This window comes from Salvelinus namaycush, chromosome 14, assembly GCF_016432855.1.
Source record: "Salvelinus namaycush isolate Seneca chromosome 14, SaNama_1.0, whole genome shotgun sequence".
In the NCBI taxonomy this organism is placed as follows: domain Eukaryota; kingdom Metazoa; phylum Chordata; class Actinopteri; order Salmoniformes; family Salmonidae; genus Salvelinus; species Salvelinus namaycush.
In genome coordinates, this window is record NC_052320.1 from 24,097,807 (window position 1) to 24,120,076 (window position 22,270).

Below are 22,270 nucleotides of genomic sequence, written 5' to 3' on the forward strand. Positions count from 1 at the left end.
TTCTGGGCCATACACATTGATCTCTCGATTGCTGTTTGTGTACTACTTGATGACATTTTTTATTTATCTTTCATCTTTGTCGGCCGTCATTGTAAATAAGAATTTTTTCTTAACTGGCTTGCCTAGTTAAATAAAAATAGAAAAATCTTCTTTTGTTTTGCCTATTCAGTCTGGCAGGGTTAAACAGGGTGCATTTGTGCAACACTGTATAACAATTGAGCAACAATGCTGAAAAAATGTTCAAGATGGTCAGGGGGACGTATGACCCAGTGAGCAAAATGACGTCCGGACGCTGAAAAGATGTCTTGTACGAACATTGAAAAGACGTCTTCTACGCACGCTGAAAATACATTTATGGACATTGGAAAGACTCCTTTTACGTTCATTGTTTCTATGGCCAAATTACAACCGTATATACAATCACTTATATCGACATGCCAATGAAGAAAGCATATCACATTCAACATTTTTATTCCAATTAATATAGGAAAATGGAGCAAACTGAAGATTGCATTATGGAATATGTATTATTCCTCCCATCTGTCACATGCACTTATGTTTGCTTTTTCTGGCAGTGATCATGTTCAAACTTTTCAGACCAAAAGAAAAAGCAACAGAACGAAGGTTTTGTATGTAACCACAGTTATGTGAGCTATATGGATCACTCCAATATATTAGTATCACTCTGCGGCGGAGGGATACATCCGAGGATTTACAGATTTACTCCCGTTAACACCTGCGTCACGACTGGGGTCCGCCCCTATATAAAGACCCCATGGCCGCGACACACGTTTCCTACATAATTTTTGAGGTGCCTCAAGCACCGTAGAGGATTGGATTGATCCATATAGCTCACATAACCATGGTTACATACGTAACCTTCAGTATGTTTCACTATATTGGATCACTCCAATATATTGGTATACCCGTACCAGATTTAGTCGGTGCTAGAGGGACCTGGCCAGGCAGCGGTGAAGTCCCAGCGCAGGACCGAGACGCAGGGGCCATCAATGTGAAAGCGGGGTCCCGGCACAGTCCCCAGAAGGGGAGGCGACGCCCAGGACCGCTGAACCAACCGCAGAGGGAGGTGCCACATTTACCCGAAGGTATCTAGCAAAGCTGCAAGAGGAAGCCCAGCTGGCTGCAGCACAGATATCAGCGAGGGGTATTCCTCCCAGTAGAGCCCAGGATGCAGCCACACCTCGTGTTGAATGTGCCACCACAGATCTCAGCACTGGCCTGCCAGCCAGGCGATGTGCTGCCGTAATCGTGTCCACGATCCATTGAGAGAGCCTCTGCTTTGATAACCCAGCCCCCAGGAATCTCTCACCATAACAGACAAAGAGCTGGTCTGTTGTTCTCACTGTCCGCTCATGTCCGCTCCACATAGCCAGCCAGTGTCCGCACAGGGAACAGCATTCCGGAGGGAGGCCCAGACTCCCCCGCCACTGCCGGTGGGTCGTAAGCAGACAGGACAAAAGGGATGTTCACATGCCTGTCTGACAGAACTTTCGGGAGTTATGAAGGGTTGGGGCGTAGAGATATACTCCTCCCATCGGGGTCCATCCGGTAGCACTCAGAACTTACCCGAACGAGCATGGAGCTCACCCACCCTCTTCATGGAAGTAATTGCTACCAAGAAAGCCACCTTCATAGAAAGGTGTTTCAGGGAGGCAGACTCCAATGGTTCGAAAGGCGGCATTGCCAAAGCTGCCAAGACAACATCCAGATCCCAGCTTGTCATTGAGCGGGTCCTAGCTGAACGCAGGTGACGAACCCCCTTCATAAACCTGGAGACCAAGGGATGGCGCCCCACTGGCCTGTCCATCCACCCCACATGGCAGGCCGATATAGCGGCCAAATACCCTCTCAGTGTAGAGGCTGCCAAGCCCTCATCCATGCGAGTCTGCAGGTATTGGAGGACATACTGCACCCTGCATGACTCGGCCACAACCTCAATACCAGTGCACCAAGAGCAGAACAAACGCCAGCGCAACTGGTATGCCGCGGTTGTAGCCAGTGCCCTTGCGCTCTGCATGGTGTTCATTATGCCCTCCTGTAGTCCTAGCATGGACCATTGGTGCCGTTCAGCGGCCAAGCCCACAGACTGTCCAGCACAGCCTGGATCAGGGGAAAAGGGGGGAATGATTTCCAGCCCTGGCCAATCGTGAGCCAGAGCATCTAAGCCCAGAGGCCCTGGTGGCTCTGACATGGAGTACCACAGGGGGCAATGTGCATTGTCCAGGGAAGAAAACAGGTCCACCTGCGCCCTCCCGAACTTGTCCCACAGGTGCTGCACCACCTGGGGATGTAGGCTCCAGTTCCATGCCAATGGAGGCCACCCTCTGGGTGGGCATCAGACGACAGCTCTTGTCATTTACAGTAATGCCCAACCCGCCAATGTGGGTCAGGAGCATGTCTTTGTCTGACAGGACCTGGGTCCTTGTCGGGGCACAAATCAGCCAATTGTCCAGGTAATTGACAATCAACAATCCTCGGGACGTGAGAGGTGCCAGGACAGCATCCATGCACTTTGTTAAAGTGTGGGGTGCCATGGAGAGGCCGAAGGAAAGAACCATTCATTCGTAAGCCGTCCCTTCGAAGCGAATCAGAGGTACTGCCAATGAGCCGGGTGAACAGGAACATGGAAGTACTCATCTCTCAGGTCCAGCGTCACAAACCACTGGTCCCTGGACACGGCCTGAAACACGCGGGCTGGGGACAGCATGTGGAACCTCAGTACCTTCAAGTACCCATTGAGGTTGTGGAGGTCCAGAATCGGTCGCAACCCTCTATCTTTTTGGGACCACAAAATAAGTGGAGTAGAACTCACCTAGCCGTTCTGATGTCTCAATCCTGCGGATGGCACCCTTGTCCAGGAGTGAGGAGATCTCCAGGGTTTTCTTTTTCAGGGGGTCGGCCACCGTTGTGACACGAAGGACAGGGGCCGGCACCGGAATTGGAGTCGGTACCCCTCGAGCATTGTGGACAAGACCCAGGGAGACTCCACACCCAGGGGGACTCCACAGATCAGGAGGACTGGCCAGGGAAGGGTGTATCAGGGGTCCTGCTGGGACCCGCCTTTCTTCTGGCGCCCCGAGTGCCAGGGTCACCCAGGCACGTCCCTGTGACGGTTGACAGGTTGTTGCTCCACCGCACGCTGTGCCCCTCGCCGCTGTCGTCCCTCAGCACGAGGCGATGGGGCAGGAGGGGAACTCCACCGTCGTTCGGGCGCAGGTGGGTGGCAACGGTCCGTCTGCCTTGGGCCTGAGGAGGCGGCATGAACCGTCTCAGGGTCTCCTGGTCCCTATGAACCTTATCGGTCTGCTCCAAAATGTCATCAACCCTTGGGCCAAACGTAAGCCCTGTAGTGAGTGGCAAATGTGCTCTGGAGTGCAGATGGCAGACGGGATTAAGCCAGCCAGAGATGGCGCCGAGAGGTAACCACCCCCAGTTCTCCTGCAAGGCCTCGCAGAACTCAGCAGAGATGGGGACAGATGGAAAGTCATCACTGTCCACCAGTCAATGTCCAATGCAGTGAGTAGGCACCTCAGCCTCTCGAGCCGCTGGGGGCGATGAAGCCCCACTGCCGACTTCTGATGGCCTGTCAGCCTGGCATCCCTGCTTATGTTGGTGAACAGTGCCAGCACCGTCCCCCAGGAACAGCCTATCACTGGCCAACAGGGAACAGCTGTCGTCGCCATCAAAGCTATCAACCTCCTGACGCAGGGCATGCGCCCTCCATTCAAGGTGGTCCCAGCGGTCTGACTCCTGCCCTCGTCCAGGACTGGCAGCAGATTGGCTCTGTCTGTGGTGGCTCGGGCCACACTTCCTGGGAGGGTTACTGGGCACAGTAGAGGGACTAATAGCTCGCTGGCGCACCACTCCTGAGGGAGAGAGCTCGTCCCCAGCCTGAGCCCGAGCCTGGCCAACCCACTTGCACATGGCCTCCAATCGCGCCAGGCACAGTCGTTCTGAGAACACCACACAAACAGGCATCCAATAGGGCGCTCCACCGCCCTCGTCGCGTGGCTCAAACCCAGGCAGTGCATACACAAGTTTTGCAGATCATCAGGGGGGGATGCCACCATCACACTTGTCACAAAGGGAAGCCATAAGCTCAGCCAAGCCAACAAGGCCACGGAGCAGAGGTCCGACGCCCTGGGAGAGCTTATGTCGTGACCCGCTTGGAGGAATAGGAACTTGGTGAGGGATAAATTACCCAGTACCTCTGCAAAAAAAGAAGGGAAGACCTGTGTGGGAAAAGCAAGCAAACCAAAAAAAAACAGCAACAAGGTAATGTTTAATATCCAAACAGCACCATATGGAGTAACTCCGTTAAGGAACTCCGAAGTTAATGTCTCAACGTAGTGGAAAGCCCACCACGACACTCTTCCAGTCGGCAAGTTGTGTAAGGGAAATTAGTTTGTGGCAGCAAAAGCCACCATACTAATGGATGCACACGGAGTCGTAGTGTAACGCTAAGTATGACAAACCAGGGGCGGTAGATACAGATCAACCACGCGCAGCGAGTGGAGCACTCAAGAGGAGGGACTGGCCATGTGGCCGGCTGCTCCAGGCTGCAAACAGCCAGAGTATACTTCCACGCAAGATATTACACTTACCAGTGACTTACCAAGCGAACTTCAGAAAGTTTGTACCTCAAACCATACGGACGTCCGCCGAGAAAATGAAAGAGAACGTGTGTCGCGGCCATGGGGTTTATATATATAGGGGCGGACCCCAGCCATGACACAGGTGTACACGGGAGTAAATCCTCACCTCGGATGTATCCCTCCGCCGCAGAGTGATACCAATATATTGGAGTGATCCAATATAGTGAAACATAACACTTCAACTACAATAAGATTGTCAGTAACAGTTACAAAAAAGTGTATTTCTTGCTATGACTCTGATATGTTGTTGTTGTTTATCTACCTCTGTTGAATGCACCGACAGGAAGTCTCTCTGGATAAGAGTGTCTGCTAAAGGACCAACATGTAAATGTAAAAAGGAACACTGCATCTACAGTACCAGTCAAAAGTTTGGACACCTACTAATTTACTATTTTCTACAATGTAGAATTATAGTGAAGACATCAAAACTATGAAATAACACACATGTAATTTTATATTTTTCAAAGTACCCACCCTTTGCCTTGATGACAGCGTTGCAAACTCTTAGCATTCTCTCAACCAGCTTCACAAGGAATGCTTTTCCAACAGTCTTGAAGGAGTTCCCACATGCTGAGCACTTGTTAGCTGATTTTCCTTCACTCTGCGGTCCAACTCATCCCAAACCATCTCGATTGGGTTGAGGTCAGGTAATTGTGGAGGCCAGGTCATCTGATGCAGCACTACATCACTTTCTTTGGTCAAATAGCCCTTACACAGCCTGGAGGTGTGTTTTGGGTCATTGCCCTAGTGATTGTCCCACTAAGCGCAAACCAGATGGGATGGCGTATCACTGCAGAATGCAGTGGTAACTATGCAGGTTAAGTGTGCCTTGAATTACTAAATAAATCACAGACAATGTCACCAGCAAAGCACCCCCCACACCATCACACTTCCTCCTCCATGCTTCACGGTGGGAACCACATGTGGAGATCATCCGTTCACCTACTCTGCGTCTCACAAAGACACGGCGGTTGGAACCAAAAATCTCAAATTTGGACTCATCAGACCAAAGGACAGATTTCCACAGGCTAATGCTTGTGTTTCTTGGCCCAACAGGTCTCTAATTCTTATTGGTGTCCTTTAGTAGTGGTTTCTTTGCAGCAATTCGACCATGAAGGCCTGATTCACGCAGTCTCCTCTGAACAGTTGAGGTTGAGATGTGTCTGTTACTTGAACTCTGTGAAGCATTTATTTGGGCTGCAATTTCTGAGGCTGGTATCTCTAATGAACGTATTCTCTGCAGCAGAGGTAACTCTGGGTCTTTCTTTCCTTTGGCGGTCCTCATGAGAGCCAGTTTCATCATATCGCTTGATGGTTTTTGCAACCGCACTTGAAGAAACTTTAAAAGTTCTTGAAATTTTCTGGATTGACTGACCTTCATGTCTTAAAGTAATGATGGACTGTCGTATATTTGAGCTGTTCTTGCCTTGGTATTTTACAAAATAGGGGCTATCTTCTGTATACCACTCCTACCTTGTCACAACACAACTGTCTGGCTCAAACGCATTAAGAAGGAAATCATCTTCATAAATTAACTTTTAACAAGGCACACCTGTTAATTGAAATGCATTCCAGGTGACTACCTCATAAAGCTGGTTGAGAGAATGCCAAGAGTGTGCAAAGCTGTCATCACGGCAAAGGATGGCCCCTTTTGAAGAATCAAAAATGTCAACACTTTTTTGGTTAGTACATGATTCCATATGTGTTATTTCATAGTGTTGATGTCTTCACTATTATTCTGCAATGTAGAAAATAGTAAAAATAAATACAAACCCTGGAATTAACAGGTGTGTCCAAACTTTTGACTGGTACTGTCTCACAGGTTTGGACAGTACAGTACAGCACAGTAGAGTTTAGTACAGTACAATGGTACATTATACTGTACTGCACTCTACTGTATTGTACTCTACTGTACTGCACTGTATGCTGTACTGTCCAAACTTGTGAAACATAGACATCTATGATTGACCAAATCTGAACCAAACATGTTTGTGCCAAATCAAGGCCCGTCCAGACCGGACCAAAAATCTACATCCATGGACATTGAAATCAAGGCCGGTCCGGACCAGAAAAAAAAGAGGTCTGGACCAAATAAAAGACAGCCAAAAGACACCGGCGTCGGTCTGTGCTTACTGGGGAGTTTATTAACCTTACGGGAATGGGAAGCACATCTTTCCTGTTTTTTTCCAATAAAGTGAAACATTAACCAGATAAGCCTGCTAGAGAGAGTGAACAGAGCTTACAGTAAGAAGTACTAGGCTTAGACAAAGACAGAGAAATGGTGCAGTTGTTGTGGGCTTCATTAGTGTTGCTGATGACAGTAAGGGAATCAGGTCAGTGCCTTTACTATTGTTGTTTAAGTAACACTAGAATAAATGTGATATTTAAAAATATTGATTTGTGAACACAACACTTCACTATAATGCTAGACACCACGTTACTTTTCAATTCTGACTCTGGCATCATAACTGAGACGAATGGCATAAGTGATGCTTTTAATAATTTTATCTCTGCAGACTTTTTGTTTGAGAGACACGGTGGTTGAATTGACCCTGGTCAGTCAATCAACTGCTCTTCCTTCTGCTAGCCTCTAGCCAACATGACGGTTAACTCGTCAACTTCTAGTGAATCTCTGTTTTCATTTCAACAATTTACTACCTGTGATGTGCTAGATGCCTTGCTTAAAATTGATGTAAAAAAAAAAAAAAAAAAAAAATCCACTGAGGCTGATGTGCTTGATCCATTTTTGCTGCAGTTCTCGGCCACCCTGATTGATGAATCATTAACCCATATTTTTAATCTGACGATTATATCTGGTACTATCCCCAAGATTTGGAATCCGGCCCATGTACTACCCCTTCACAAAGCAAGTGACCCTTGTGACCTAAATAATTATCGCCCATTTTTTTTATTTCTTGCCTAGCTAAAATATGTGAATCCTTGATTAATTCTCAGGTAAGATCTTTCTCATCTTTGAAATGTATTCTAAATGTAAATCAGTTGGGCTTTAGATCAGGTCATAGCACTATCTCTGCTGCATCCCTAGTTATAAATGATGTGGTTAACTGTATAGGATTCCTTCCAAACCACTCATTGTTGAATTTGGGATTTCCAACTTGTTGTGTAATGTTTATGTCCAATGGCCAATGAGCACTGATACGTTTAATCTATCATTTCTCTTCATATGACAAGGATTGAAAAAGATTTTCCAGTATATAGTCAACTTGATTCATGATGATGACTGCTTGTCTAGCTTGCTAGCTAAGTTTTATGTATGATGTTGTATGATGTTGACATGATCAGTCCAATCAAAGCTACGGTAAATAAAACTAAATTTTTTCTGTGGCCAATAACCTTGAGCCTTCTTGGATGGGCACTTCTAATGTTAATCTATGGCAGCACCCAAGGGGCTTGAATTATCAAGCTCTCCCCGTAAATGGGGTGACGTAGTGTCCCCATGCGTGACAGAACACTGAGCCATTCATAGCGCAACAAGAGAACATTACCAACCCCTACGCTCCTTTTTTTCCGCTGGCTGCCCCACCACCACAGAAAGCACTGAGCTAGGCTGAAACACCTGTTTTTTTAAGCTGCCTTACTCAAGAAAGCAAAAAAGAGACAATGTTTGTATGCAGCTTCACTAACTCAATGATTTTCTTTTAACATTGTTTTCAAACTGATATGTAACAAGTACAGTGCATTGCAAAAGTATTCACCCCCCTTGGCCTTTTTCCTATTTTGTTTCATTACAACCTGTAATTTAAATAGGTTTTTATTTGGATTTCATGTAATGGACATACACAAAATAGTCCAAATTGGTGAAGTGAAATAAAAATAACTTGTTTCAAAAAATTATAACAAATAAAAAACGTTAAAGTCGTGCGTGCATATGTATTCACCCCCTTTGCTATGAAGCCCCTAAATAAGATCTGGTGCAACCAATAACCTTCAGAAGTCACATAATTAGTTAAATAAAGTCCACCTGTGTACAATCGAAGTGTCACATGATTTGTCACATGACCTCAGTATATATACACTGTTCTGAATGGCCCCGGAGTCTGCCACACCACTAAGCAAGGGGCACCTCCAAGCAAGCGGCACTATGAAGACCAAGGAGCTCTCCAAATAGGTCAGGGACAAAGTTGTGGAGAAGTACAGATCAGGGTTGGGTTATAAAAAAATATCTGAAACTTTGAACATCCCATCGAGCACCATTAAATCCATTATTCAAAAATGGAAAGAAAATGGCACCACAACAAACCTGCCAAGAGAGGGCCGCCCACCAAAACTTACGGACCAGGCAAAGAGGGCATTAATCAGAGAGGCAACAAAGAGACCAATGATAACCCTGAAGGAGCTGCAAAGCTCCACAGCGGAGATTGGAGTATCTGTCCATAGGACCACTTTAAGCCGTACACTCCACAGAGCTGGGCTTTACGGAAGAGTGGCCAGAAAAAAGCCATTGCTTAAAGAAAAAAATAAGCAAACACGTTTGTTGTTTGCCAAAAGGCATGTATGTGGGAGACTCCCCAAACATATGGAAGAAGGTACTCATATGAGTACTAAAATTGAGCTTTTTGGCCATCAAGGAAAACGCTGTCTGGCGCAAACCCAACACCTCTCATCACCCCGAGAACACCATCCCCACAGTGAAGCATGATGGTGGCAGCATCATGCTGTGGGAATGTTTTCCATCGGCAGGGACTTGGAAACTGGTCAGAATTGAAGGAATGATGTATGGCGCTAAATACAAGGATATTCTTGAGGGAAACCTGTTTCAGTCTTCCAGAGATTTGAGACTGGGACGGAGGTTCTCCTTCCAGCAGGACAATGACCCTAAGCATACTGCTAAAGCAACACTCGAGTGGTTTAAGGGGAAACATTTACATGTCTTGGAATGGCCTTTGCATCTTCAAAGTGGTAGTCAGGTTGTGTAAATCAAAAGATACAAACCCCGCAAAAATCTATTTTAATTCCAGGTTGTAAGGCAACAAAATAGGAAAAATGCCAAATGGGGTGAATACTTTCGCAAGCCACTGTCTAAATGCCAAAATAACATGCAACACAGGGAGGAATAAATAAATATATTTATTTTTTAGCTATACAGGTGGGGCTCAAACAGGTTGGGCTCTGCCCCACCTGCCCTTAATGACAGGTCGTCATTAACTACCTTCACTCCAACAGTCTACCTTCACTGTTTTACAGAAAAACTTTATTGACCTGAAATTAATATTGAATACAGGTAAAACTAAGTCTGTTGTTGTCTAGAGCTCATACAAATAATTAAACATATGTACTTTGGATGGTGTCTATATTGATCGTGTCCCTGATTACAAATATCTGGGCATCTGGATAGATGAAAAGCTGTCTTTTAAAATGCATAATGATGAGTTACTTAAGAAGCTGAGAGTAAATATGTATTCTGTAGAAATAGGTCATGCCTTTTGCAAAATAGTAGAAGTAGAAGGCAGATTATTCAGTTGACATTCCTATTAGTCCTAGACTATGACGACATCATATGTATAAATGCAGCTCCCACTTTATTAAAGCCGTTAGATGCAGTTTATCAAGGGCACTTTATTACGGGCGACAGTTTCGGTACTCATCCCTGCATTCTCTACCTGAAATTTGCTTGGCCCTCGTTGATGTCCCGTAGGTTGATACATCGCTATGTTTTCATGTATGAAGCCCTTTTACAAAAACTTGACTGTAACTAACATCATTACTAAACTTTAGACTTACCCGGTCTAAGGGATGGCTAACTCTGGAAATTCCTTCGGTCGTTGAGTTAACAAAAATCTGATTTACCTTTCTTACACCTTATCTGTGGAACAATCTTCTAAATGTTCTTAAATTACTGACCTTAAATCATGACCATGTTTTTCTCTCTGCTTGCATTTTTTTTGATGTGTGTATTTTCTGTAATTCAGCACGTGGCAAATAAAGTTTGATTTGATCTGTCAAAGACACCTTTGTGTCAGTATGACTCCCTGATAAACTAAAGGTTCAGTAAAAAATAAATATGGTGAAATACTAGAAAAATGATTGAAGCATTGATTAGAATCTATGAATGATCTACAGTTGAAGTCGGAAGTTAATATACACTTAGGTTGGAGTCATTAAAACTCGTTTTTCAACCACTCCACAAATGTCTTCATAACAAACTATAGTTTTGGCAAGTCGGTTAGGACATCTACTTTGTGCATGACACAAGTCATTTTTGCCAACAATTGTTTACAGACAGATTATTTCACTGTATCACAATTCCAGTGGGTCAGAAGTTTACATACACTAAGTTGACTGTGCCTTTAAACAGCTTGGAAAATTCCAGAAAATGTTGTCATGGCTTTAGAAGCTTCTGAAGGGCTAATTGACAAAATTTGAGTCAATTGGAGGTGTACCTGTGGATATATTTCAAGGCCTACCTTCAAACTCAGTGTCTCTTTGCTTGACATCATGGGGAAATCAGAAGAAATCAGTCAAAACCTCAGAAAATAAATTGTAGACCTCCACAAGTCTGGTTCATCCTCGGGAGCAATTTCCAAACGCCTGAAGGTACCACGTTCATCTGTACAAACAATAGTACGCAAGTATAAACACCATGGGACCACGCAGCCGTCATACCGCTCAGGAAGGAGATGCGTTCTGTCTCCTACAGATGAACGTACTTTGGTGCGAAAAGTGCAAATAAATCCCAGAACAACAGCAAAGGACCTTGTGAAGATGCTGGAGGAAACAGGTACAAAAGTATCTATATCCACAGTAAAACGAGTCCTATATTGACATAACCTGAAAGGCCGCTCAGCAAGGAAGAAGCCACTGCTCCAAAACTGCCATAAAAAACCCAGACTACGATTTGCAACTGAACGTGGGGACAAAGATCGTACTTTTGAAGATCGAACACCATCCCAACCGTGAAGCACAGGGGTGGCAGCATCATGTTGTGGGGGTGCTTTGCTGCAGGAGGGACTGGCGCACTTCACAAAATAGATGGCATCACGAGGTAGGAAAATTATGTGGATATATTGAAGCAACATCTCACGATATCAGTCAAGTTAAATCTTGGTCGCAAATGGGTCTTCCAAATGGACAATGACCCCAAGCATAGTTGTGGCAAAATGGCTTAAGGACAACAAAGTCAAGGTATTGGAGTGGCCATCACAAAGCCCTGACCTCAATCCTATAGAAAATTTGTGGCAGAACTGAAAAAGCGTGTGCGAGCAAGGAGGCCTACAAACCTGACTCAGTTACACCAGCTCTGTCAGGAGGAATGGGCCAAAATTCACCCAACTTATTGTGGGAAGCTTGTGGAAGGCTACCCAAAATGTTTGACCCAAGTTAAACAATTTTTAAAGGCAATGCTACCAAATACTAATTGAGTGTATGTAAACTTCTGATCCACTGGGAATGTGATGAAAGAAATAAAAGCTGAAATAAATCATTCTCTCTACTACTATTCTGACATTTCAGATTGTTAAAATAAAGTGGTGATCCTAACTGACCTAAGACAGGGAATTTTTACTTGGATTAAATGTCAGGAATTGTGAAAAACTGAGTTTAAATGCATTTGGCTGAGGTATGTAAATTTCCGACTTCAACTGTATATGTTTCCAGTATCACAGGAGGTGAACTGTTACAGCAGCTTTGATTCTGGAAATTGTGATGATCTCTGGCTACTGGGAGAAGTGACAATGGATGACTGTTGTCTTAACCCTCACTACGGATACATTGGAGCAGACGGAAAATGCAAGTCTTGTGGGTGAGTACAGAATAATACAAAATGCTCTGAGACCAGGTTGGTGTCAATGAGTTTCAGATTTGAACATCCAATGTCCCAGTGCAGGATGTGATTTGTTGTGTTTTTTGACACCTGTAGCCCACCTTCATGGTCTGAATGGACTGCTTGGGGCCGCTGCTCTGTCTCCTGTAAGGAGGGAGTTTCGCAGAGACGACGAGAATGCCAGGGACAGGGAAAATGTGCTCAGACGACTATCCGTACAGAGATTCAGAAACTCGCATTAGAGACCAAAGTCTGCATTGATTCAAGCTGTTGTCCAGGTACATACCCTCTAACAGACAGGGAACATAAATTAAAAAATATCAGAAGTCAAAAGTATTTTGGGCCTCTTTTGATGATCTTGCCTAACATTTTTAAGAACAAGGCCAATGGAGTAAGTGGGGTCAGTGGCAGCCCTGCTCAGTGACTTGTAATAAGGGCGTAAGAAACAGAGTGAGGACATGCACCGAACCCCAACCTAGATGTGGAGGCAGCTGTGACGGTCCAAGTGAAGAGAAGGAACCATGCGTGGTTGATTCCATCTGTCCAAGTAAAGACCATCAGGATTTAGACAATACACACTTCCTTCACGTGCAGTAACCATCACCATACATGATACAAGTTTGGCATGTCTTTCCAGGAGTAAGTCGGCTCTCCTCTTCTTTTGACTGTAGCTCATGGTGGTTGGTCTAACTGGGACGGCTGGCAGCCATGCTCAGGCACTTGTGGGGGGGAGAATTTACCCAGACCTACACAGCGGCGCAACAGATCATGCAACGACCCACCACCGTCCTCAGTGCCTCCTGGTGACGAATGCCCTGGGTTAGGGAGCAACACTAGGACCTGTGATGAGCTTCCTTTCTGTCCTGGCAAGTGGCATGGCAAAGCGATCTTATTTTCCTCTGAGGGTCTGACTGCTACCCTAAAGTGTTTGCTTGTTTACATACACAGAATGTAGCAATGGCATGTACTCATACTGTATGTGAAACCAACCTCCCTCTTTATCCTCAACAGTGAATGGTAACTGGGGGCCGTGGGGCCCCCCTAGCTCCTGCTCCATTACCTGTGGGGTGGGGATTCATGAAATGCTCAGACAGTGTAACAACCCAGCCCCTAAACATGGAGGTCTGCCCTGCTCTGGATCCAATAAAGACCAAAAAATCTGCAATACCAAAAACCATTGCCCAGGTAAATACTGACAGCCAGAGGAGAACCCATTCCCTCTGCCCATTTCATCAATTATTAACATTTGAGCAAATATTGTTTTTAGCAGAATAGCCATTTGATAAAATGTTGCCTCTCTTAGAAGGATTATAGCCGTCAACAGCTGATGTTCAGTTTAGATGTTTATTTCATCACTGTAATTAGAATAATATTATACACTTTTACAGTAATACTATTACTGTATATGGTACTCTGTAGTGAAAACATTGTATCCTTCTAGTCCTCCTAACAACTGAAAGACTTCCCATGAGGATAATAGTTATTTCTTTGTCCAACAGTGGATGGTCAGTGGTCGCAGTGGGGGAGATGGGAAGAATGTAAATCTAATAGAGGAAAAATTCGTTGTCGAAAAATTGGTGGACAGCAAAGACGGCAAAGATGGTGTGAACACACAGGTTTTGATGGGAAGACGTGTGAAGGAAAGATTACAGACTACAGGGCCTGCTATGACATTAAGTTATGTGACTGTGAGTTAAACAAGTTTTAGCTTCCATTTATTAAGCTGTGTTGTTTGCTTTCTTTCATTACATTTTATTCAGCCCAAGTGTTGTATGTTTTTGCAGTGATAATTGGATTATACAAATTATGCATTTCATATGCAGTAGGCTAAAGGCATCCACATGCATAGGTTTGGTTTGCTCCTTGCTGAACTCGGCTAGGCGAAGTGATCTTCTGTGTTCGCATGCTCCCTTAAAATACCTTCGCTTGAAAAACAAGACAAAAGTGGCAGTATTACTGTTTGTCCCACTTGAGACGTCGTAGCAACAAGTACACTTCCTGAAAATAGTCCAAATTAATCCTAGATAACTCAATAAATCTGTAATTAATTTTGACGTTTTTTGCAGAGGAGGTCTTAGTCTCGCAATTGGACATTTAACTAAGATGTTTGGGGCAGTATTTCTCAAATGAGAAAATGTGTATGAAAACTAGTCATTTGTTGTTGAATGACAAATACTTCATAGAAGAATCCCTACTGTTGACCAATCACAGATGAAGGGGCGTAGACTTCAGCTACCAAACTCCAACAAGCCTAAAAAAGTATATTGTGTGCGTGAACAGCCAGATAAAATACAGCCTAATGCTGCCGAATCCCAAAATGAACAAAAACGTCACAAAATGTTTTCATAATATACATGTGAACTGTTTAGACTGGGAAGAAAATGGTAAGCTTAAGAAGTAATATTCCTCACATAATGCTCCACTTGTGTTTAGTTGATGGTAAGTGGAGTGAATGGAGTGAGTGGAGTCAGTGTGAGCCCCCCTGTGGAGAAGGAGCCAAAAGGACCAGAGAACGAACGTGCATACCTGATCTGTCCAAATATGAGTAAGGAGACTGTATAATATATACTATTCCCTGATTAACCAAGTAGTTTGTGTGTATCTGCTCCTATGCCTCTTAATAAATAGGCTACATATGATTTATGCATGGCTTGGTCTCTGTGGCACATTCAGGATTATCCGGTACAGTGTGAAATCTATGCACTCTGCTGTGTTTTGCTGTGTCAGATGTAAATTAGGTGAATCTAACTTTTTATTTGCTATTTGTTTCCTTGCCAGTGAGACAGTAGGGTTTCATATTAAGGTTAAAGCATACTTTGATGGGACACCATTTGCGAACTGTACACTGTTGAAGGACCCAAAACAAAGTCTGGCCTGTATGAATGTTCCTCCATGTGACACATAGGTAATATTATTATTAACACTGCTTTCAGTTACAATATCAATTTCAAATGGACTTTGGTCAGCTCTAATGTTTTCTCTACATTTCAGAATTTTTTCCGAATCTTTTGACTGCTTTGAGGACTTAAGACAACTCAATGTTCAACAACCATCAAACCACAAGTCTGGAGGGGAATACACATTGTCAATTTCTAGCAATGTGATTTCACTGCCTTTGGTCATGTGTCTGTGCAGCCTTCATGAACCATCAGTAACACAAAGTAGTTTATTATGACTACACTTTTCATAATAGTGTAATTTCCTGAAGAAATAAAAACATTTCACTTCCTTTCAGCTTATTACTTTAGTCTGAGACATTTTTTTATGAGCTGGAGAGATTATGGCAATTAATGCATACAAATTTGGTGAAGTGTTTGACTTTAGGCATTTTAGACCAATTATATGAATATTTCTACTCAAAACCAAAATGTAACATTATGCAATATTTACTGTAGTTAGACTGGTGTGATGAGCAATGCAGTGAAATGGATTGGTGGTGTGGATGATAATGTGTTGAAAGTGCAGTGTATGCCTCTGGTAGTTTTAATTTTTTATTCCTGTGTATTATTCAAACATGTCTGGGAACTCCTGTCTTATACAGGACACCATACAGGAAAGTATCATATTTGCACATTCTTTATTAGCAGAACACTACTTCCACAGTATTATGTGTAGTATGGTTTATTCTACATGGAACTGTTACACTGGAAAGTTATCAAAACACTTTGTTTAGAGTATCTACATAAGTTCAGCAATTGCCCTCTTCTCATATTACTCTGTAGGCTACTTACCAGTGCAAAGCTTCCTCCTGAAGCTTTGAATTGGTCATTAGGCAGTAATCTACAGAGTGGTACGAGAAGAGTGCCATCCTCCTGCATCTCACATCTGCCTGTTGTTATTGAACTATGCTTGCTGGACCCATGGGTTGAGGCAAACTTTCATCCAGGATGAAGTGTCATGTACTCTACCCATCCTGCCACCTGACTGCACCTGTCTATAACCTGTAATACATGACATACTATAGATTGAAGGGACTTCATCACCCACTGGAGGCAGAACCTCACCCAGAGTGCTGTGCATGTTAGTGTGTGGTTAAGACAGCTGAAGTTGTACTCTACACTCAACTTAGAAAATAAAACTGTCTTTATAAGCACACCAATATGATACTTACAGCGTAACGTTTTGTCTTTGTAGCACGAACACACCGATTTTTAGTCAATGTATCTACACAAGCTGGGCTATGTTTTTGCAAAGTCCACGTTGTAGCCTTCACCTGTTGGAGGGAGATTAGTAGTTCTGGGCTTTGTCCCACGGGAAAGATCTAACAGCGCACATAAGGAGAGACGAGACAAGACAAAACTAGCCAGTTATATAATACTGTGTTGTAGGACAGCTGAGCTGACTCAAGACTGGGAATTCAACTCACACTTGATACCTTTTCCACGGTAACATATTTATTTAACCTTTATTTAACTAGGCAAGTCAGTTAAGAACAAATTCTTATTTACAATGGCAGCCTAGGAACAGAGGGTTAACTTCCTTGTTCAGGGGCAGAACGACAGATTTGTACCTTGTCAGCTTGAGGGTTTGATCAAGCAACCTTTCGGTTGCTGGCCTAACGGTCTAACCACTAGGCTACCTGCCGCCATTTACATGACGCAATGAAACGTTGAAGCTAAGTTGCATGCTACTTTCGTAGCAAGGTGTTGTAGAAAGAGTGTCTTAAAAAACACATTCCTGACACTGGCTCCTGCTATCTTGCCAAAATTGACAGAGAAATATCAGCTACAGTAGATAGGACTGCCAGCTGCAGTTATCAGCAAGCTATGCTAGCTAGCTGCTGTCAGCTTGGATAAACACAATGTCAGCGCAGGCTTTAGCCTACACATACTGTAGAACTGAATTAGCTCAGCATCTTGAGAGATGGCAAGTCAGTCAGGTGGGGATAAGTCCTCAACTTCAAAATTGAGTTATATCAGTAGCAAAGCTAACTTTGCTTATCTCGCTGTACTCACTACTGGCGTAGATAGAACAATGAGCCAGATATATTTTACTGGATGTATGAATGTGAATCATCCGGTTGGCGTTTCCACTCACTACCAAATATGGTGATGAGACAAAGCCCAGTGGCCGGCAGTGGGAGAAGATGGAGCGAGATCGATTTTGGCCAACATTCTGCTAATTTTCTCATCGATTAAATATTTGATCTCCATACAGTTTTCTGTTTCCAAAACTAAAATCTATAACAAACAGAGTGGATTGCGTTTTGTAGACTTTACCCTTTGCCAACGATTTAAAAAGAAATTGCATTGTTTACAAGGAATGCGAGGGCGAATTGAGTTGCACACGCGCTTCACAGAGTAGGCGTTCCCGAATGGGAAGAGGTCTCTCTTTATGTAGTGTTGTGTCTCTTGTCGTGATGAGTGTTTTGTCCCACTTTTTATTTTATTTTACTCAGCCCCCGTCCCCGCAGGAGTCCTTTTGGTAGGCCGTCATTGTAAATAAGAATTTATTCTTAACTGACTTGCCTAGTTAAATAAAGGTTAAATAAACAAAAATATATAAAATAAATCAATATGCAAATAAATGCTAGAATGCACCAATATGGTCTCAATAGCTAGTGCTTGGCTCTGCCCACATCCTTGTATCACGTTTCAGGGAATACCCTGATGCAGACAGTGTTGAAGTAACAAAAGTTTATTACTAGAACAGGGGGCAGACAAAACAACAGGTCAAGGGCAGGCAGAGGTCAGTAATTCAGGTCAGAGTCCAAAAGGTACAGAACGGCAGGCAGTCTCAGGGTCAGGGGAGGGAGAATGGTCAAAACCGGGAAAACTAGAAAACAGGAACTTTAGAAAAGACAGGAACAAGGGGGAAAATGCTGGTTGGCTTGACGAACAAAACGAACTGGCAACAGACAAACAGAGAACATAGGTATAAATACGTTTATAGATTATCTCTTGTTATATAAGTGGGGGTGGAGACAATCACAAAGACGAAACAGATCAGGGTGTGACACCTTAGTTGTTCTGCCCACTGTGATTAATTTGCCCCCATTGGAAACGACAGGCTCTGGTCTAGCTTGGGTTAGTTATAAGCAATATTTGCTACTGGCCTTGTTTGTTGTGATTGAATGGCAAAGACACACCCAAGAAACACCCACATTAAACCACATCCCCAAGACAAAAGATAACGTATATAACTACAGTTATGGGAGCTATTGGATCACTCCAATATGGTATCTTTCCGCGAGCAGGCACTACTTCCACCTCGTGTTCTTTTCGAGGCACTGTAGATAACTAACAAAGAGGATTGGAGTGATCCAATAGCTCACAAAACTGTGGTTACATACGTAACCTTTGTTATGTAGCACTATATTGGATCACTCCAATATGATATCATAATACCCGATTAATCAGTGAACTGGGTAAGGGCCAGACATAGTTACTATGTCCCTCTGGGAAGTGGAGGCAACTCCCAGCACAGCCGTTCCGACCTCATTGGCGGGGGACAACAATGATTCGATAGTACCTACAAATATAAGGGCCGGTCCACGTCTGTCAAATAAGAATGAACGGTTAAGACAGAGGTTGACACTCTTATTTGGACCCATTCTGAAAAACATTCAGTACTCACTGAAAAGGCATTCACCCTCTTAGTGGAGGTAATAGCCAACAGGAATGCCATGGATAGGTGCTTCAAAGTCATCAACTCTAGGGACTCGAGGGCGGCTTAGCAATCGCTGACAGCACCACGTCAACGTTCCAGTTTGGCACCGAGCGGGCCATTGCTGGTCACATACGTCGAACTCACTTCATAAATTTGGCGAGCAATGTGTAGCCAGCCATGGGTCCCTCTTGGCCTTTGTCATGACATGCTGAGATAGCGGCTAAATACACTCTCAATGTGGATTCCACTCGGCAGTACACACTGCACAATACTGTATAATAGTTAAGATTACTACGGACCTACAGTATCAGCCTTTGTCTCATACACTATCTGAATGAAGGAGAGGAGACACGAATGGTTGTAGCTTTTCCATGAGGAAAAATAATTAAGCCAACAGTGTAAACTGCCAGACAGTGAAGGGGCAGGGCATTCTACCTCACACACGTTTATATCTTATTTCTTGCTTTATACGTGTGGGTTGGCTGTAACTCACGTCACGTTTATAGATTATCTCTTGAAAAATAAGTGGGGGTGGAGGTTGGCAGGACTTAAGGGAAAGTGTGTTTATAACCGTGCTTAGTCCTGCAATGGTCACCTCGTTATTCTAGCTACAGTCTCCCGATCTTGTGGGTTAGGCAAGGTCCCCGAACCCAACAGCTATAACTGGGAGGGTTCCGGTGGACAGACAAGTCACACAAACTACTAAGACAAAATCAAATCAAATTGTATTGGTCACATTCACATATTTAGCAGATGTTATTGCGGGTGTAGCAAAATGCTTGTGTGTTCCTAGCTCCAACAGTACAGTAGTATCTAACAGTTCACAACAATGCACACAAATCTAAAAGTAAAAGAATGGAATTAAAAAATATATAAATATTAGGACGAGCAATGTCAGAGTGGCATTTACTAAAATACAGTATATACATATGAAATGAGTAAAACAGTATGTAAACATTATTATAGTGACTAGTGTTCCATTATTAAAGTGACCAGTGATTCCATGTCTACTGTATGTACATAGGGCAGCAGCTTCTAAGGTGCAGGGTTGAGTAACCAGTTGGTAGCCGGGCTAGTGGTGGCTACTTAACAGTCTGATGGCCTTGAGATAGAAGCTGTTTTTCAGTCTCTCGGTCCCAGCTTTGATGCACCTGTACTGACCTCGCCTTCTGGATGATAGCAGGGTGAACAGGCCGTGGTTCGGGTAGTTGATGTCCTTGATGATCTTTTTGGCATTCCTGTGACGTCGGGGGCTGTAGGTGTACTGTAGGATAGACAGCGTGCCCCCGGTGATGCATTGGGCAGACTGCACCTCCCTCTGGAGAGCCCTGCGGTTGCGGGCGGTGCAGTTGCCGTACCAGGCGGTGGTACAGCCCTACAGAATCTGTAAGAGTTTGTGAGGGTCTTATGGGCCAAGCCTTATTTCTTCAGCCTCCTGAGATTGAAGAGGCGCTATTGTGCCTTCTTCACCACACTGTCAGTGTGGGTGGACCATTTGAGATTGTCAGTGATGTTTACGCCGAGGGAACTTGAAGCTTTTCACCTTCTCCACTGCGGTCCCATGAAAACAACTTTCACTGACTGCCACAACAACCAACACAGGACATAAAAATAAGCTCTCTTCTGACCAAAGAACACTGGCTTTTATCAAGCTGGAGAAGGAGTTGGTAATTGAAGAGACAGCTGTTTCCCCTGACGAGAGGGAGGGGTCAGAGCTCCAATCAGCGATGGGGCCGACCAATCAGCTGCTTTAGGATTCCAGGAAGCCATTTCCTGAAATACACATACAAACCCACAACAACACAGAGACTGGGGGAACAGGAGAGGACTGAGCATGCACCCCTGAGGGGTCCACGTGTTGAGGATCAGCGTGGCAGATGTGTTGTTACCGACTCTTACCACCTTGGGGCGGCCCGTCAGGAAATCCAGTTGCAGATGGAGGTGTTTAGTCCCAGGGTCCTTAGTTTAGTGATGAGCATTGAGGGCACTATGGTGTTGAACGCTGAGCTGTAGTCAATGAATAGCATTCTCACGTAGGTGTTCCTTTTTGGCCAGGTGGGTAAGGGCAGTGTGGAGTGCAATAGAGGCTGCTTCATCTGTGGATCTGTTGGGGCGGTATGCAAATTGGAGTGGGTCTAGGATTTCTTGGATAATGGTGTTGATGTGAGCCATGACCAGCCTTTCAAAGCACTTCATGGCTACAGACGTGAGTGCTACGGGTCGGTAGTCATTTAGGCAGGTTACCTAAGTGTTCTTGGGCACAGGGACTATGGTGGTCTGCTTGAAACATGTTGGTATTACAGACTCAGACAGGGAGAGGTTGAAAATGTCAGTGAAGACACGCATGCTCGTAGTACATGTCCTGGTAATCCGTCTGGCCCTGTGAATGTTGACCTGTTTAAAGGTCTTACATCGGCTGCGGAGAGCGTGATCACACAGTCTTCTGGGACAGCTGATGCTCTTATGCATGTTTCAGTGTTACTTGCCTCGAAGCGAGCATTGAAGTCATTTAGCTCGTCTGGTAGGTTTGTGTCACTGGGCAGCTCTCGGCTGTGCTTCTCTTTGTAGTCTGCAAGCCCTGTCACATCCGACGAGTGTCGGAGCTGGTGTAGTGCGATTTGATCTTATTCCTGTATTGACGCTTTGCCTGTTTGACGGTTCGTCGGAGGGCATAGCGGGATTTCTTATAAACTTCCGGGTTAGAGTCCCGCTCCTTGAAAGCGGCAGCTCTAGCCTTTAGCTCAGTGCGGATGTTGCCTGTAATCCATGGCTTCTGGTTGATATATGTACGTACAGTCACTGTGGGGACGACGTCATTGATGCACTTATTGATGAAGCCAGTGACTGATGTGGTGTACTCCTCAATGCCACCGGAAGAATCCCGGAACAGTCACTGGTTCTTCCTGTTTAATTTGATTTAAAATATATGATGTAGATTGGGAGAGATTGTGTGAAAGGGTTAGAGAGGCTAGAGGGGGTTTGGGTGGTGTAGTGGGGGGAGGAAAGTGGTGTCTAGAGCTCTATTCCACGTTCTTAGAGGAACAGGATTAATGAAGAGAATTTAATGTAGGTAGGCAATGACTGGCCTCACACTCCAGTACAGTAGGTGGCGGTTTATGCACCTTTAACGTTGGATGCGATCCTCCAAGCCAATCCCAAAGAAGAAGACGAAGAAGAGGCGGGGCCTCTTTCCTCTCTGAAAGAG

General features: G+C 44.4%; 1 protein-coding gene across 1 annotated transcript; it reads left to right on the forward strand.

The window, feature by feature from the left end:
• Positions 1–6,875: 6,875 nt before the first annotated feature.
• On the forward strand, positions 6,876–15,695 carry LOC120059304 (properdin-like). The gene is made up of 10 exons (XM_039008257.1): positions 6,876–7,009; positions 12,291–12,435; positions 12,553–12,734; positions 12,833–13,003; positions 13,128–13,322; positions 13,468–13,641; positions 13,956–14,144; positions 14,890–15,001; positions 15,235–15,361; positions 15,448–15,695. Exons 1-9 carry the CDS (start codon positions 6,955–6,957, stop codon positions 15,359–15,361), a joined length of 1,350 nt encoding a protein of 449 aa, XP_038864185.1. The 5' UTR covers positions 6,876–6,954; the 3' UTR covers positions 15,448–15,695.
• The last annotated feature ends 6,575 nt before the right edge of the window (positions 15,696–22,270 follow it).

Excerpts from the sequence above, each read along its gene's own strand:
- LOC120059304 (XM_039008257.1), top strand. The coding sequence starts at position 6,955 with ATGGTGCAGTTGTTGTGGGCTTCATTAGTGTTGCTGATGACAGTAAGG. Across the intron at positions 12,735-12,832 it reads TGATTCAAGCTGTTGTCCAG|AACAAGGCCAATGGAGTAAG; the intron begins GTACATACCCTC and ends AACATTTTTAAG. Across the intron at positions 13,642-13,955 it reads TACCAAAAACCATTGCCCAG|TGGATGGTCAGTGGTCGCAG; the intron begins GTAAATACTGAC and ends TTTGTCCAACAG.